The sequence below is a fragment of the Beta vulgaris genome, chromosome 3 (genome assembly GCF_026745355.1).
Source record: "Beta vulgaris subsp. vulgaris cultivar EL10 chromosome 3, EL10.2, whole genome shotgun sequence".
Lineage (NCBI taxonomy): Eukaryota > Viridiplantae > Streptophyta > Magnoliopsida > Caryophyllales > Amaranthaceae > Beta > Beta vulgaris.
Window position 1 is genome coordinate 55,748,197 of NC_079204.1, and position 16,998 is coordinate 55,765,194.

At 36.6% G+C, this 16,998-nt stretch overlaps 2 protein-coding genes across 2 annotated transcripts; one reads left to right on the plus strand and one right to left on the minus strand.

Annotated features, from left to right (window-relative positions):
- Positions 1 to 8,778: 8,778 nt before the first annotated feature.
- LOC104889672 (UBP1-associated protein 2B) lies at positions 8,779 to 11,967 on the minus strand. The gene is given in 3 exon segments (XM_010674946.4): positions 8,779 to 9,104; positions 10,266 to 11,586; positions 11,588 to 11,967. Coding segments are annotated over 2 exon segments (1,524 nt in total). The 5' UTR covers positions 11,806 to 11,967; the 3' UTR covers positions 8,779 to 9,104; positions 10,266 to 10,280.
- A 1,803-nt stretch (positions 11,968 to 13,770) lies between these two features.
- Positions 13,771 to 16,578, plus strand: LOC104889673 (14 kDa zinc-binding protein). Its single transcript, XM_010674948.4, has 5 exons — positions 13,771 to 13,957; positions 14,453 to 14,510; positions 15,448 to 15,537; positions 16,076 to 16,193; positions 16,282 to 16,578. Exons 1-5 carry the CDS (start codon positions 13,806 to 13,808, stop codon positions 16,347 to 16,349), a joined length of 486 nt encoding a protein of 161 aa, XP_010673250.2. The 5' UTR covers positions 13,771 to 13,805; the 3' UTR covers positions 16,350 to 16,578.
- The last annotated feature ends 420 nt before the right edge of the window (positions 16,579 to 16,998 follow it).

Below are 16,998 nucleotides of genomic sequence, written 5' to 3' on the forward strand. Positions count from 1 at the left end.
TCTATCTATGTCACACATGATTCCCAAAATGCGTGTAGGAAAAGGGCCAACTAGCTTTGTGGTGCTGCCATATGTTGAGCATGTACATGTCAAATATTTATTCAACTTTACAAAAGTAGAAAGTTGACCCCACCTCCATTTCTAAACATTGTTCGGAACTTCGGATTATTTCAAAATGCATTGTGCAGTGCTTCACATGAGGATTGAGGATTCACTGATTCAGGTACTATTAATACAGTTCAATGGCAGAACATATACAAAAAAAAAAAAAAAAAAAAAAAAAAAAAATATATATATATATTATTTGGTTGAAATAAGAAGAAATTTTGAGTAATAATTGAAATTTTAAAGAATTATTTAGACATTTATTATGATTTGGTAGATTAGTTTCATGGTTAGTTATGGTTAGTCAGATTCACGATTTATAATTCATAGTTAAACAAAACCTAGTTTAGGGTTCTTTGAAAAAATAAACATAGTTTAGTTTAAGGTTTAGGGTTTATGGAATTCATACTCAAACGAAACAAGCGTTGTAATTCAATATCGTGTTCACTAGGGGTGTTCATTTCGGATATCCGTCTCGATCCGAAAAAATTCTGATCGTATCGGATCGAATATCCGAAAATTTTGGATCGGATCAACGGATATCTGAAAACTAAAAAAATTGAAACTTTCAAAGGAAAAGTTCATAAAACAAGTTTCGGATCGGATCATCGGATATTTCGGATGTTTGACTTTGAAAACAAGTATTTTGGGTTGGATCTCCGAGAAATTTCATGTTTCAGATATTTTCGAATACTCTAAAATAAAAAATTATGATCTATATCCGATTTGAAAACTTTTTATAAAAAAAACGGATCGGATATCCGAGCAATCGGATCGGGTCGGCCAGATTGGATACTTATGAGCACCCCAAGTGTTCACTGACTTCAAGGGCAATTGTGTAGAATGATTTTATGAGTTGGTCAAGATTGTAAAGTGATTTCTTTTTTTTTTTTTTTTTTTGATTGGGAAATTAAGTCAGCCCAAGGGCTAACCCCTACCAAGGCTACTAGCCTTGTAGGAACTACCAACACATTGGCTGGTAAAGCATGCAAAGCATGCTAAGGAAATACCCCAACATAATGCTGGGGGTAAGGATCGAACCCCTGACCTCAAGGATCAGAGGGGAGTGCTCTACCACATGAGCTAGCTCCTCATCCTTAGTAAAGTGATTTCTTTGGTAGAAACGTAGGATCCATATCATCTAATAATAGCTCAAACAAAAACCAAATGCAAGTCACTTGAAAATTGTTAGATAGACAAAGATGGGTTCTTTGAGTGCCAACAAGCTGAGGCACAACGATCAAAATATCATTTGCAAATTCTCACATATCTTGATAAGAAACTGAGTTTGGACTAATACCATTTGATAGACAAAGGGCCTGTTCTCTTCGGCATAAAACAGCTGAACTGAACTGAACTGAACTGAACTGAACTTATCAAAGCTGAACTGAACTGAACTGAACTTATCGGAGCTGAACTGAACTGAACTGAACTTACCAGAGCTGAACTGAACTGAACTGAACTGAACTGAACTGAACTGAACTGAATTGAATTGAATTAAATTGAATTGAATTATATTACATTGAAATAAATTGAATGTAATAAATATATAAATAATATTTTAAACAATAATAATATGAATATTAAATAATAATTATAATGATAAGTAATAATAATGAATAATAATAATAGTAGTATTTTGAATATCTTTAAATGATAGTTATAAATAAATAATATTAATAATCATAAATTAATAATAATAATAATTAATGATAGTAATGATAATTAATAATAATTATTTTATATTATTTGTATTAATATATTAATACTTGACGATGATATATAATAACAATAATATCTAAGAAGTAAATTAATATTACTATTTTAATAATTAGATTTAATAATTTAAAAATATTTAGTAATAAAAATAATGATTGGGTTGGACCGCGAAAATTACATCATAAACCGTCTTGACGCGATTTGATTGGTTTATGGGCTAAAAAAAGTGGGTTTATTTGTGCTTTGACCTAAACCATGTTCCTCCTAATAATAATAGTAATAATAATTAGTAAAGCTATAATAAAAAAAATATAGAAACAACAACAACAATAATAATAATAATAATAATAATAATAATAATAATAATACTTAATAGTAATGATATATATTTAAATAATAATAATGATAATAATAATAGTAATTAGTAAAATAAATTATACCAACATAATAATAATAATATTTAACAAAATGGTTATAAAAGAATAGAGTTGAACTGAACTGAACTGAATTGAACTGAACTGATCTGAACTGAACTGAACTTATTGGAGCTGAACTGAACTGAACTGAACTTATTGGAGCTGAACTGAACTGAACTGAACTTATTAGAGCTGAACTGAACTGAACTGAACTGAACTGAAAATAAGCTGGGGAGAACAGGCCCAAAGTTAACCGTGAATTCTCATCCAAATTATATGTTGGACACTTATTTTCGAACTGTTTAGCCTTATATCCAGCCTCTAAATTGGTGTGCCATGCAGAGAAATGGTAAAAAATAAGCAAAAGCCGAAAATAGCCAGTACATTTAAGTATGGAATATTGGTAACTTAAGTACCAACTTGTTATTTTTTTAGGTACCAAAAAACAGAAGAGGTTTTTTTCATGCTCTTGAATGTCTGCCCACTACATCTTTTATCTTTACCAAATGATTAATTAAAAATTGGCAAAGGTGTTAACATGTCTCGATATTATAGTAAATATATTGCTTAAGGGAACATAAGAATCTAATTTCAGCTTTTCTTAGTTGGCTCTTCATGGGCGTCAAATGAAATAGTGGTCCACTACAGTAATTAATTTTTAAAATGCTTATACTATTTTTAGGTCTACATTTGTTTCTCCAAAGTCATTAATTTTTAGTAAAACTAGCACTTTTTCTTAGGAATTTGCCAAAATTGTAGTACGGCTACTAGAAGTAGTAAAAGGCTTTAGTTTCCTTTTCAGAATTGATTAATCAAAGCACTAAACCCCTAAAATTTAGTAAATATATAATACCTTTTCAGTTTCAAATTACTCACTATACTTTTTATATACGTTTTTTTCATCAAATACTCCCGAGTTTTCACGTAATTCACCAGATACCTTAGCACTTTTGAAAATACACGGAGTACCCCTCAGTTTTACAATAATACACCCAAATGCTCTTAATAACTAACAGCGTTAACCGTCGTTAGTCATTAATCCTAATTTTCTGTTTTAAAACCCTAATTAATACCTAATCCCAATCCCTATCTCTAACCCTAACCCCTGACACTAAACCCTAACCCTAATCCTAACCACCAGCCCACCAACCATCCCCCACCTCCCACCACTCCAGCATCCCCCTCCCCCCACCCCCGTCGATTTCCCCACCCTTCCCCTCCCCATTGCATCCGCGAAGCCCCCACCCTCACAGCTACAGCCCCCTACCCACGCAGTCGGCACCCTCACTGCCCCACTCCCCTCGTCGGCGCTGTAGTTTCTCCCTGTTCTCATCTTCATTGTTCTTCGTCACTGGAGAGCTGCTGAGGGTGGGTGTTTTTCGTGGAAGTGAACAACCCAGAAGCGAAAATTACTGAGGAGGGGGGATTCGACAGGGGTGGGAAGAGTGGGGGGATTCGACGGGGTGGGGGCGATGCGGGAGGGTCGACGGGGTTGGGGGCGCTGCGGGAGGGTCGATGGGGGGTGGGGGGAGCTGCGGAGGGTCGATGGGGGGTGGGGGAGCTGCTAGGGTGGGGTTGGTGGGAGGGTTAGGGTTAGGGTTAGGGTTTAGGTTTAGGGGTTAGGGTTAGTGTTAGTGTTTAAGGTTAGGATTAATTAGGGTTTAAATCAGATAATTAGGATTAATGACTAACGACGGTTAACATTATTAGTCATTAAGGACATTTGGGTGTATTATGTTGAAATTGAGGGGTACCCCGTGTATTTTCAAAAGTGCGAGGGTACGTGGTGAATTTCGTGAAAATAGGGGGTATTTGGTGAAAAAACCATTTTATATATTGATGTTTCACACTACTTGCTACACTTCTTTTTTCCCCTTATATGGTAACTTTAGAGGTGTCAATTTACCAAACTACCCTTACAAACATACAACCCACCTATAAACAACTAACAATAATTAACTTTAAGTTAGTCCCCTCCTCTCTTTTTTCACCACATAAGCATTTTACTTAATAGAAGTGCAAGTCATCCCTCCCCCATAATCACATACCCCTAACTCTAATAATTCAAAGCTAACACAATTTGCATTGAAAATCGTAAAAAAGAAGTGTAGCAAGCTTTTTGAAACGGAGAAAGTAGTTAGGTTTAATATCGTTCTTCTCCCCACTTTTTGATCCAATTTCTTTCACTAACTATAAATTCGCTAGAGACTTAGCAATAAGCCGAACATATAGAGTAATTATAATATTAGTATTCTATCTTGAGAAAGATTTGTTTTCAGGTGTAAAATAAAATTGATATGATTGTAAATCGAACACATTAAAAAATGTCTCAAACCATGGGTCTTTTAAAGAAATTCGTTTATTGGGATCATTTCAATTTGAGAATATTTGAGAACTCGTTGTAACCAATTGTACTTTTACTAAACTATTTTGAGATTGTATTTGAATTTTGTAACCTCTTGAATTTAGTAATCATGTTTTGCTTTTGTTTTGTGTATTTAATATCATCGTAATTGAAAATCATGTATCTGCCATATCCATACGATAGAGTCCTTGGATTTTCAAAATATTATAAAAAGAAGTGCTTTTAATTGTTGCTATCTGACTCAAACATGTTCTAATAAAATCGAGGTACTTCGAATTGTTTGAACAAAAGGATCAAAACCTTCCATACCCCATGCATGACTTACAGGTTGTACTTTTCCGGTTAATCCATAAGGATTGAACACCCATATTCTAAGCCCGTACAAGCTTGCATCTTCTTCTGGATATCCTAACTATTCTTAGCATGATACTGAAGAATCTCATTGTTATTACTCAAATCAAGATGAAATGTATGCTTGTATATTCATCCATAGGTCAAAGTCCATCACCCGAAATCCTACATCCTCCATAGGTGATTGTTTATAGAAATATCCTAAGCTCATAGGTGGTAGATGGGTCCCTTCTAAACTACTTTGATGCATAGATAACATAATTATAAAATTGACAAATGTTATAAAATTGACTTTTGCCACCATTTATAAATTTCAGTCGAATCGTATTTTATTGATTGTACATAATATAAAGTCATACGTGATATAATTTTCGATTCATCTCGTTGGTTTCGCAGTATCATCTTTTTAAAATTTATGGTCATAACACAATTAGAAATGTTGATTTTCACAATCGTGTATTTACAATGATATTCTAACTCGTCTTCCTGCTCTAGTTCTTTATGCCTTCGTTCGTTCTTACTGCGACTTTGAATGCGTCTTACAGTCCCTAATCCACCAATGCCATTTGAATACAATTGAAAAAACAAGTATTCCACCATCTCCCGTCACATTTAACTTTCTAATAGAATGACAATTGATATCCCTCATCCTTAAACTAAACCTAGACATGTAAATAGCAATTCTAAGTCAATTCCCATAATATGTCCCCCCAAACACGCCTTGATAAAAACTGCCTGGGATAAGCAATTAGAAGATGAGGAACTATGATTTCTTAATATGAGCCCATTAAGGCTTAAAAGGTAGTATACTTTTCGGACCATTTCGCGATTCAAGTCACAAAGGCCTAAAGCCAAGAATGACAACCATAGCTAATACAAACCTCGCAACTAACAGACCATCATCTCATCATTTTTAGACATTAGGGATCATATTATCTTCCACCTGTTCCATCCGTCGTGACTATAAAATGTCTCAAATGAATGTTGATTAGCTCAAATCAATAACGAGCCTGAGTGAGAACAAAACTAGTTTTTTCCGTGAATAAGCATTGGTTGGCTGACAAAAACACAGAAAGTGTAATACATCTCACAAAATATACCTCGCAGGTCAAATAGAGTTTCTGATGGCCGATGGAAGCTTTAACATCGTTGGAAGTAGAGTAATGAATTACAGAGTAGAAGACATATTAGACAAGGTTTACAAACAAAGAGACAGAGCTACCAACTTCAAAGATACGTACCCGTCTCCAAACAGAGGGAAAAGAGATGCAAGATAATATAAATGACGCATTTCCAGCAAAAATGCAATGAAATATAGTAATCACTAGCAAAATGGTAGCATATTACATTCAGTCATTTACCAAGTAGCCTTTAAGAACAACAGCAATTGTGAATGCCAACAGCATTATAAGGCCAGCATTACCAAAGCTGTGACAGGTACAGCATCCAACAACGCATATCCATATGATTCTTACTCTGACTTGTTAAACACGAAAAGCTAATCACTTTCAGGCTCTTCGAGCAATCATCGCAGAAATGCAATTGAGGGAGTCCTGCAGAGTCTTCTGAAGAACATTGACCTGCCTTACTTCAAAATAACACATCTATACTTTCAAGGACACTAACCAATTAGTATTTACCCAACATCAAGTCCATCAAAAGATATTTCAATGACATATAACAACAGAATCCTCTGCGTGAGCACTCTTTCGAGCACAAAGAAATGTGTTATGGTCATCAGCTAGCAAGTATAATGAGGTTCAGCAGGAAAAAGGTCATCATACAAATATTTTTTAAATCAAAACCAAAATACACAAGAAGATAAGATTTCCCTCAGGAAAAACAGTTCAACCTTCCAAAACCGCTAATGCACGAATCAAGGCCACCCCCAACAAACACATAGCATGAAGTATGTTGAAAATTTGACTAGCAAGAGACGCTCACAAGAGACCTGATTGTCAAAATTCATGTTGGGGTTGAAGGGCAAAGTGTAATAGAGAAGAACATGAAAAAAATACATTACGACCTGCACAATTCAGCAACAACTCAAATCGCACATGTATTTCCCAGACCCACAATTATGAACAAATATGTCTGGAAAATTTGGTCAAAACCCAGCTACAATAGTTCCTAGATATTTATCAGTCATAAGCATATAATAGCTTTTTTCCACATGAAAAACAAACAAAGCAAATAAGGTGGGTATACTCTGGATAAATCTTTTAAAAGGATATACAACATACTTCCCGTTTGGACATTAGCAACTCCAGGGGAATCACTATTTGAGATATATTATATATATATTGGGTGGTTTGATGGCAGCCATTGTTCACTAGTCAGAAAACTCACACCCAAAGTTAATTCCACTATCAAAAGACAACACTGTTCTTATTTCTCTCGTCAACAAGACAAAGCTTCTAAGAGCATCTAGACGATCTCCACCAGAAAGTATTTATGTGGATTCTAGAGTTTTTACTTTTGTACTAGGAAAGGATAAATATATCTTCAGAATTCAGCGTTGATGGTCCAGCTCTATCTAGAAGATATTCAGCATGTAACCGCTTCTATACCATCACCAAAACACTTTCATGTAAGCCACAATCCTAAGGAGGAACTAGACGATCTCCACCAGAAAGTATTTTATGTGGATTCTAGAGTTTTTACTTTTGTACTAGGAAAGGATAAATATATCTTCAGAATTCAGTGTTGATGGTCCAGCTCTATCTAGAAGATATTCAGCATGTAACCGCTTCTATACCATCACCAAAACACTTCCATGTAAGCCACAATCCTAAGGAGGAACGAGCAAATGTATGCAGCTTTACCCCCTGCGTTAAAGGAAAGGAAGTTTCCAAAAGTATTCAGCAAAAAGGAGTAAAAAGAATCTCTTTGTGCAGGGGCGTTGCTGCATGCAAACATCATAAGAGGAATCAAGTTAACACTATACCGATAAAGAGCATAAGTTTCAGTAGTATGTACAAGAGCGATAAATGTGTGGCTAGAGCTAGGTGTACAGGGATACACATTAAAGACTTTGGATCGGCCGAAGGACAGGATAGAGATGCTACAGCACCAAACATTCACAATTGCAACTCTTACAAATCAGATGGAAGACCAGAGTCCAAATGCTACAAATAACAAGTGCCTCTGGAAGAACATCAGAGCACACAACAGAAAGTTACATGCTTCAAGCTTCCCACCAAGAACTATAGAGGATCCAAATAAATAACCTCTAACATATGCAAACAGATCTCCTAGTTTGAGGTCTCTGATACTTAAGTGGCTTGACCCTTGATGAAAAACTGTAAAAAAAATTAAAGCACAGTAGTAGCTAAAATGCTTGTTGATTAGATAGTAAAGTGGTTGCTTCTTTGAACTCAAACCAGCCTCATACCCTAAACTTAGAAATAAAAGGTTCAAAATGAATAGGAGAAAAAGAGAAGAAGCTTAAAGCTGGACGAAGCAAAGTGGAATCCAAGAGAAAATAAGATACAAATAATCTCCAGAGTCCTGGCTCCCTCCCCCCACCCCCCCACGGCGTCAAAAAGAAACTTCCAAGATTAGTTTATGACATTTCAAACCCTAAAACCTGAAACAATCCTTTCAATATTGCATCCTGCATCCATTAATAGCCATTTAAGCAACCATCTTGCGTCGACTGCCTGCACTTAATAAATGTGAGATGCATGACAATGTCCTATAAATATGGAGATTGATTGGTATTAGCCAACCACTTCCCAGAATAAAAGGGAACCAAAAAATTTGGTAGAATGCAAAACTGAACATAAATTCAAAATAAGAAATAGTAAAGGACACGAATAATAAAGTTTTAACATCACCCTTAGTAAAACATCCAGAGTAATTTTCAAAGTTACACAAACATAAAGATTGTTTAAGGTGCTCAATATCATTCCCAGAGCTTTAAAGATAGAGTAGACCTTAAAATATTACAGAGTTTGAAAAGAAACACAATGTAGATAGTAAATCTTTCTAGAAGAAGAAAAAAACGGAAAACAGCAGCTCTATTTGATCATTCAAAGACAACAAACAGAAAGTTGATAGTAAATCTTATAAAGATCTTGTTTGCCTCCTCAAACTTGGAAAGAGTCACCACGCGAGTTCTAAAATACTGAGCACCTATTAAGGATCTGCACAATAAATAAGTAAAACATAAAAACAACTTCTAGAGAATTCAGAAAAAGTTGCAGAGTAGAAATACTTGCAAAAAGATGGAAGATTCTTCAAATTTTTAGACAATTTAAGTTCACTGCCTGAAAAAAAGCCTCCAAATCCATGTCCAAACATCATTTGGTTAGATTAAATTTAAATACTGAAAGAAAGTTACCTGAAAACGGCATTTAACCCAACAAGAAGATGCAATAAGTTTAAACTTTAGCTGATAGTTAAATATGAAACTTTTCTGGATATCAATAATTATATATTAAAGAAATTTTAAGACACTTTCATAAGCACACAGAAACATTACATTATAAGCAAAGAGCTCAAATAAAGGTTTTATTGAAAACCATCTCTACATAACCCCTAAATCTCACATATTCCTTTGCAAGCGCCATCACAACTATACGCATAAGAGCCAAATGCTTCCAGGAACAATAAATCTTTACTATTATGAAAAAAATTAAAAAAAAGATGGTGTGAGCATGACTAGGACCGGCAAATCAATATAACAAACAATATTGCAAAAGCTTCTGTTGTCACAAGCAAGAAATTAAACGCTTTCAATAAGTGCATAGGAGCACAAACAAACTAACCACACAAACCAAAGACAATACACAGACACTATGTCATCACACTACCACCCATCAATAAAAACTAAGCCAAACACACCATTGTTCTAGCCAGGGATAACTAACTATACCCTCCTTATTCAAATGATGTTATCAAGATAAACTTGCTCCACATTAATCATCCAAATTGATTGGACTTCCAAGCTTCCACAGTTCTAAAACATGACTGTCAAAGTGTCAACCATATTATAATTTACAAATCCGATCCAGAATATCCATCCATGGACAAGACAAGCTACACTTGCTTGCAGAACACAAACTAAATTCCATGCAATTTGGTAGCAAAGGTATCTTCTAACCAATGGCTGGCTCAATTCCTACTACTGATCACTACTAAATCACCATCCCCTCCGTGACTAATTAACAATTTGAAAGTAGAATTCACTCACTAGGCTACATGGAACCCTAGATCGTTAGTTAAACAAACCTACAATTCTACTAATTATAAGAATCATCCAAATCATATTAAAAAGAAGTGCAACTAAAGATCAGAAAATATACCTGCCAGAGCCACAATCAATGGCCACTATACGGTGCAACGCCACCCATATGTCCATGCTGCGACCTCCCTCCGGCTCCACCTTGCCCCATCTGCTGATTAGGGTAAGCACTCTGCAAACCACCCTGTGTCCCATACCCCAAAACACTCGGATTCATCCCAACACTCTGGCCTCCATACCCACCATGTGGTGCACCAGCCCCAGGAGCAGCCGCCATCCCACCTCCAAGAGTACCAAGCAAGTTATTCAACCCCAAACCAGCCCCTTGCGAAGCCAACAACGCAGTCAATGCCTGCCCCAATGCCGGATTCAAACCAGGCGCAGCAGCAGCCGGTCCCTGATTAAATCCAACTCCACCAACTGACTGTCCCATCAATCCAGCACCAGTAGCCGGAGGTCCACCAATCGCCCCTGCCAAATTCGGGTTATCCACTCTTCCACCATAATGCTGCCCTCTCGGTTGCCCCATCTGCTGCTTCCCTGGTTTCGGCCCATCAATCGCCTTCTGGCAATGCAGAACATGCCCCTCATAATGCTTATGCGGCTCCTCCAACGCCTTCTTCGCACTCTCAACACTCCGATAAACAAACAAACAAAACCCCTTTGGCTTCCCTGTTTGCTTATCTAACCCCAATGGCCCTTCTTCAATCTCCCCAAACTTAGCAAAATACGCCGTCAGCTTATGTGGATCAATATCAGCCGATACATTACTAACATAAATCTTCCTCTGTGTATACTCCGACATTGGCTGCTGTGGTTGCACCATTGTAGACGATGTCGGAACCGGTCCAACTGCAGCCAGCTGACACGCCGTCATCCTTCCTCCAATCCTCTTCTGCGGAATCTCTAAAGCCTTCTTCGCACCACTTCTTCTCTTAAACAGAATAAATCCATATCCTTTAGATTTCCCTGAGATTTTATCGCTCACTGCTTTACAATCTTCGATCTCACCAAACTGACAAAACGCACTTCGTAGTGTATCGGCTGTCGTATCCCAACCTAATCCATGAACGAAGATCTTGCGATGAACTGTATCTTCATCGGCGACTTTGCGTACACGAGAAGCAACATCGGGATGAGATTCAGCTGCTTCACGAAGTATCATCATTAATTGATCTTTTGTAAATGGTTCTAGAAGCTTCGAAATCGGCTCATCATCAGCACCATCATCATCATCTTCTTCTTGTTCTTGTTCTTCCGCAACAACTTGATTTTGCTCCGTTTCTTCTTCTTCATCCTCTTCCTCCTCTTCTTCTTCTTCTTCCTCTTCTTCTTCAAATTCTGCTTCTACTTCTTCAAATTCCGCTTCTTCTTCTTCTTGATTCTTCTTCAATCGGTTGTGGTTGTTCTTCTATCGGTTGTTCTTGTTCTTGTTCTTGTTCTTGTTGTTCTTGTTGTTTTTGAGCTTCTTCTTCTTGTTGCTGTTGTTGTTGTTGTTGTTGTTGTTCATCGTCTTGCTTTTTCTTCTGGATTTTCTTCTGTTGAGCAGAAGAAGTAGTGGTTTCTGCAGATTTGGAATTGAGCTTTCGCTTTTTCGCCATTGATTTGATGAAGGTGAGATTTGAGAAAACTAGGGTTTTATTTTGTTTTATCGGGAGTGAATAAGTGAGTGGTAGAGGAGAGAGATTGGAAGATTTTTAGGGTTTGGGAAAAGACGTAATGAAAGAAAAGGATCCCCTTTTTGTAGGTAAAGAAGATGGGTTTCTGGATTTTTGGGGGTACTCTTAAGTACTGTTAGTTATGTTATCTGTATGTAGTCACTATTCACTAGTGTGTGTGCATCATCAAGATTATAGGAACCAAGGTTGGGCTTTTCTTTTGTTTATCTTTTACTTTACTTTACTGGGCTTTGTTGTGTTATGACTTATATTGCCTCCTTCGATTCCTTTATGTGTCACTATTCACTAGTCTTTATATGCATGTTAGATATTGTCATGGGTCGGGTTGGGTCGATTTCGGGTTGATTTGTAGGGCGGACCGGTTCACCTCATCGCGAACTTGGATTTGACCGGTTAGCTGACCAGTACGGGTTCACGGTTGTATTTTCTAGAACCTGAACACGTTTCAACCCCGATTCAAGGCTCTGGCCGGATTGGGCTTGTTCATGGGTAGTCCATCGGTTCATTTTTTCCATAAATGGAAAAAACGTTTTGATTTTTTTTAATTCCACTAGTATTTACAATATATAATTTTCGATACCTTCCATATATGCTAGTGTTATTGATAACTAGGCCGAGGATGAAGAACTTTTATGTGTATTTAGAATCAGTTTGATGGTTCGAGTCAAGGTTGAGTACGGTTTACGGTACAGTTCAGGCCTCAAAACAGTTCGCAGTCTGGTTCCTTTCCCATCAATTGGACTCACGAGAGCCCTTATGTTTGTGCGTTTTCATGCCCGATCATATGCGTATTCCATGTTGGTCTGGTTTTCTAGCAGGTCGATTCATGGTTGTGTCTAGTTAGGCCCGCCCAATGGCCACCTCTAATGCACGCTATGCGCGCGAAGTCGATCAAAGGATGAGTGGTAATTGTTTTGAAGTTTGTTAGATTGGTTTTTTCCTTTTTATTTTTAAGCTAATAAGGTGATAAGTGATTTAGTTTTCTTTTTTAATTAGAGGTATATTAGCCAAAAAGGATGGACACCAAAGTTATGAAGAGTTGTCATATATAATAGAGATAACTCATGTCATGTGTGTGCCTCAACTCCCAACTGAAAAGTTTGTTCAGCATCATTGTCAACTTTCAATATTTGGATTTAGAATTTATAAGATCATAAAAGTATATTGAAGGTTGTACAATGAGTTTAGAGTTACATGTATTCATATATATAACGAAAAATAGAAGAGAATCCAGGTTGGCTTAGTAGTTGTGAGACCCTCCTTCCAATCCTGTGACAGAGATTCGATTCTCACCCCTTGCAAGAAGGATCCCCAATTTCTACCCTTTGTAAATAATATGAGTTATAGTTGCTTTTGAAAAATAATCTCAACTATGAAGGATGTATTCTCAAAATAACCTAGTGCTTGAAACAATCGGCTTAAAAGGTCAAAGAATGATTTGTCAAACTTTAGCTGACTATATAGTGTCAAAAGGGAAACAAGAAATTGAAAAGTCAAACAAAATCCAACTAATTAAACATGTTATTGATCAATTGAGATCATTGTGGAAAGTGAAAATGCATTCTAGAATCTGCATGGCTAGAATTATTCTAAATTAACCCGATATTGAGACTATTATAGAAGATCGCTTATAATTGTGGACCATTCTTGTTTTTTCCCTTTTAATCTCATATTTGCAAATACCGGCTACAAAATGCCAATAGTTTAACTTTTTTGTTGTCCATAAGATATACAAAGCTTGACGATGAAAATAGAATAAACTTCAATCTCGAATTATTGAAACCATTTTCAAAATACTTTACCAATTAAGTTAGTTGACATCACGCTTGTCAAGACGAACATGTTTTCCCACCCTAAGTCCAAACCAAAAGTCGTGGCAACTCCTCTATGGAACTAGGCCACAATCTTGCCAAAATGACACAATGAACAATGGTTTTATAGAATCCCACAAAACAGCAAGTCGCATTGAAGTGTTGGCCTCACACCTTCTTACTTCTAACTCTTCATCATCAATGGCTTCCGAGAAAGAAGCTGCTCTTGCTGCTGCTTCTACTCCTGTCGATTCTCCCACCATGTAAAGTTCCTCCTTTTTCCCTTTAAAGTTCTATCTATCTTATGCTACTTTCATCTTCATCTTGTATTCTTACTTTTGATAAATTTTTCACGAGCTTTATATTAACGCAAATACCCTATTTTTGTCCCACACTTTTTATGTTATGATGAATCGAAATTTGGGTTGTTTGAAGGATTGACCAAACTTTTCTAGATTAGGGTTTTATTGGGTTGTGATTAATTTTTCTGGGTTTTGTTTGCATCTTTGGTGTTGGGTTAAGCTCTATTGGGAAGAGAAGAAGGAAAGAATTGAGACACTGTTATGATTGTACCAGTTTTTTAGTGTAATTTTGTGTCAAAGGTTTGAACTTTGTGGTGGAGGATTTTTCATATTTTGATTTCATTAGTCTTGGAGTTGTACTTTTTTTGCTGCATTTTAGAAATGTGAGTTATAGTTTAAATTCGCTTTATTCGGTTGGTTGATTGAGTGTTGATGGGAATCTGTTTGATGTTGTAGATTTGACAAGATCATTAACAAGGAAATTCCTGCCAATGTTGTTTTTGAGGATGATCAGGTACTGATGTTACTATTGATGGCCGTTCGTACGACGTGTTTATGATAGTTATGACGATGTTTTAATTTGGATCACTGTTAAATCTGGTTGTTTAGCTGCATTTGTGGTTGGAGATTGAGATTTTGTGCTTGTTAGTTTTTTGACTTTTGGAGTAGGAGTATCAATCTGAAATTGTTTTGTGCAAACTTCATAAGCCAATTAACCCTTCACTCGAGGCTCTTTCCTGGAGTTCGCTCATCATGTTTGTGTTGATTTATGAATTAATTGATCCATATATACTTAGCTTTTATGACTCTTTGCAATCCTTTGAGTGTCTACTTTCTTGGGACACACATATGGTTGATTGTTTTTGTAATCATCATATGGTGACTGATAGCATCATGCTACATATCATTGAATGTCTGGCTTCTTTAGTTGTACTTTTGAGAAGAGTGTGAGGACTTCATGTTCATCACTCATCAGTGTGACTGGATTTATCATGGTCATTTTAAAAGGTGACCATGGCGTATGCATCCGTAAGCCTAATTCGTTGGCTTCATTTTGTAAATTGCTGCATAATGTGGTTCATTATCTTGTATAGTTTGATGTCATGTCCTAATGCTTTCATTTACTGATGGAGTGTTGCTTTTACCTTTCATCTCATGGTTTTTGACTTCTTGTTTCTCTGTGTCAATATGTGGCTCTTTATCTTTGTGTTAACTGCCAAAAGGTTGGTCACCTCTTTGTCGTTGCATATGGTCTGATTTTCATTGTCAGTCTCTCTCTCGTGTGCGCACCCTCTTGTTTACATTTGAGGTGGGGGTCAAAGCTATATTCTCTCTGACACATATGTGCTTATATGATGGCTATATACAGTTGCTAGATGGTGCTAATGATTTTTGTGTATCTACCTTTTGTCTATGTTCTTGATTCTAACTCCTAAACTGTCTTCAATTAGGTTCTTGCTTTTAGGGACATAAACCCACAAGCTCCAACACACATTGTGATCATTCCCAAAGTTAAGGATGGCTTAAGTGGACTCTCCAAGGTACTTACTTATCACTACCATACTCTACTACTTTCACAAAGTGCTACTATATGATGTGCCATCTGTGTGCTAAACTACGGAATGTGCTTACATGCCTTTTTTTTGCTAATCATGTACAAGTATGCTCGTTTTCCATTAGCATCGATAGCATGGTAGGCTTTACAGTGGCCATTTTATTTGATATGTCCTTATTTGGTTGTAATTCTACTAACACAATGTGCTTGTTCGTGCTGACTTTTGGTAATTTGTTAATGAAATCTATCTCAATAAATGTTTTTGAACATGTGACCCCTTGTGATACATAAATATCTGACTGATATTCAAAACATGATCGAAATTTATGTAAAGATAAATACAAGTGAGTCCAGATGTTGTGTTGAACTTTGTTATCAGACATTAATCAGCACTTCTAGAAGTTAATGGACCTGGGCTTTTGTAGGAGACATTTGATATAGATTATAGAATATGTTATTTTACAGAATTCTCTGATTTTATTTTATATTTAATCTATTTGGGGAGTCTTTGCATCTAAGTGTAGGCTGAGGAAAAACACTGCGACATTCTTGGCCGCCTTCTTTACACAGCAAAACTTGTAGCAAAACAGGAAAACCTTGACGATGGCTTTAGGATTGTGATTAATGATGGTCCAACAGGATGTAAGTTGAACTACATAATCTGAAGTCTTAACGTTCCAACTTATTTATCGTGTTCTGACAAGCTGTACTGTAATGCTTCACTTATCAGGTCAATCTGTTTATCACATCCACGTACACCTGCTCGGAGGAAGGCAAATGAACTGGCCCCCAGGTTAAGATGAATCTCCACTATCAAAGATATAAGGGGAAGATCCGTTACCCGGTTGGCCGTTTTAATGAAGTAAATAACTTGTCAATGGAAACTGGAATAACTCTTTGAGTTGTTGACTTGTTATTTCTGATACTTGTGTTCCTATTTCAAATAATGATCTTGAACGTTAAGCAGGGTTTATAATAGTGTACACTCTACGATGGCTTGGTTTCTAATCCTTATTATTCCTTACTATGTGCAATCTTCTTGAATGTATTACATGTGAGAATAAAGTAAAAAATAAAAGGAAAATTGACTTGAATAGGTCCAACCATCCACAACCACTGAAATCCTTTGGTCTTTCGTCGGAGGGACGGAAAATAGAAGTCCAACAGTCGCATGGTCGACGTCGGTGTCGGCGCAAGTGAGAGAAAAAGATGGGAGGGAGGCAGGAGGAGGAGAAGGGTTCAACTTTTGGGATCATGTCTCTTGTCTAACCAAACATATTGGTAAATTGCGGGGTTTAGAGTTCCTTTCCTAACCCTTATCCTTTCCCTTTTCTCTTTTCTCTTTTCCAACCAAATGCCCCATAATTGATATTGTGTTTTGACAACGGGGTGATTCGAACACTTGACCTTTGAAATGATATGTGAGAGTTTAAACATCGATTCACTA

Bases quoted from the DNA above. Each gene is read 5' to 3' on its own strand.
- LOC104889673 (XM_010674948.4), top strand. From the start codon at position 13,806: ATGAACAATGGTTTTATAGAATCCCACAAAACAGCAAGTCGCATTGAA. The intron at 14,511-15,447 runs GTACTGATGTTA...GTCTTCAATTAG, and splicing joins TTGTTTTTGAGGATGATCAG to GTTCTTGCTTTTAGGGACAT. The intron at 15,538-16,075 runs GTACTTACTTAT...ATCTAAGTGTAG, and splicing joins GCTTAAGTGGACTCTCCAAG to GCTGAGGAAAAACACTGCGA.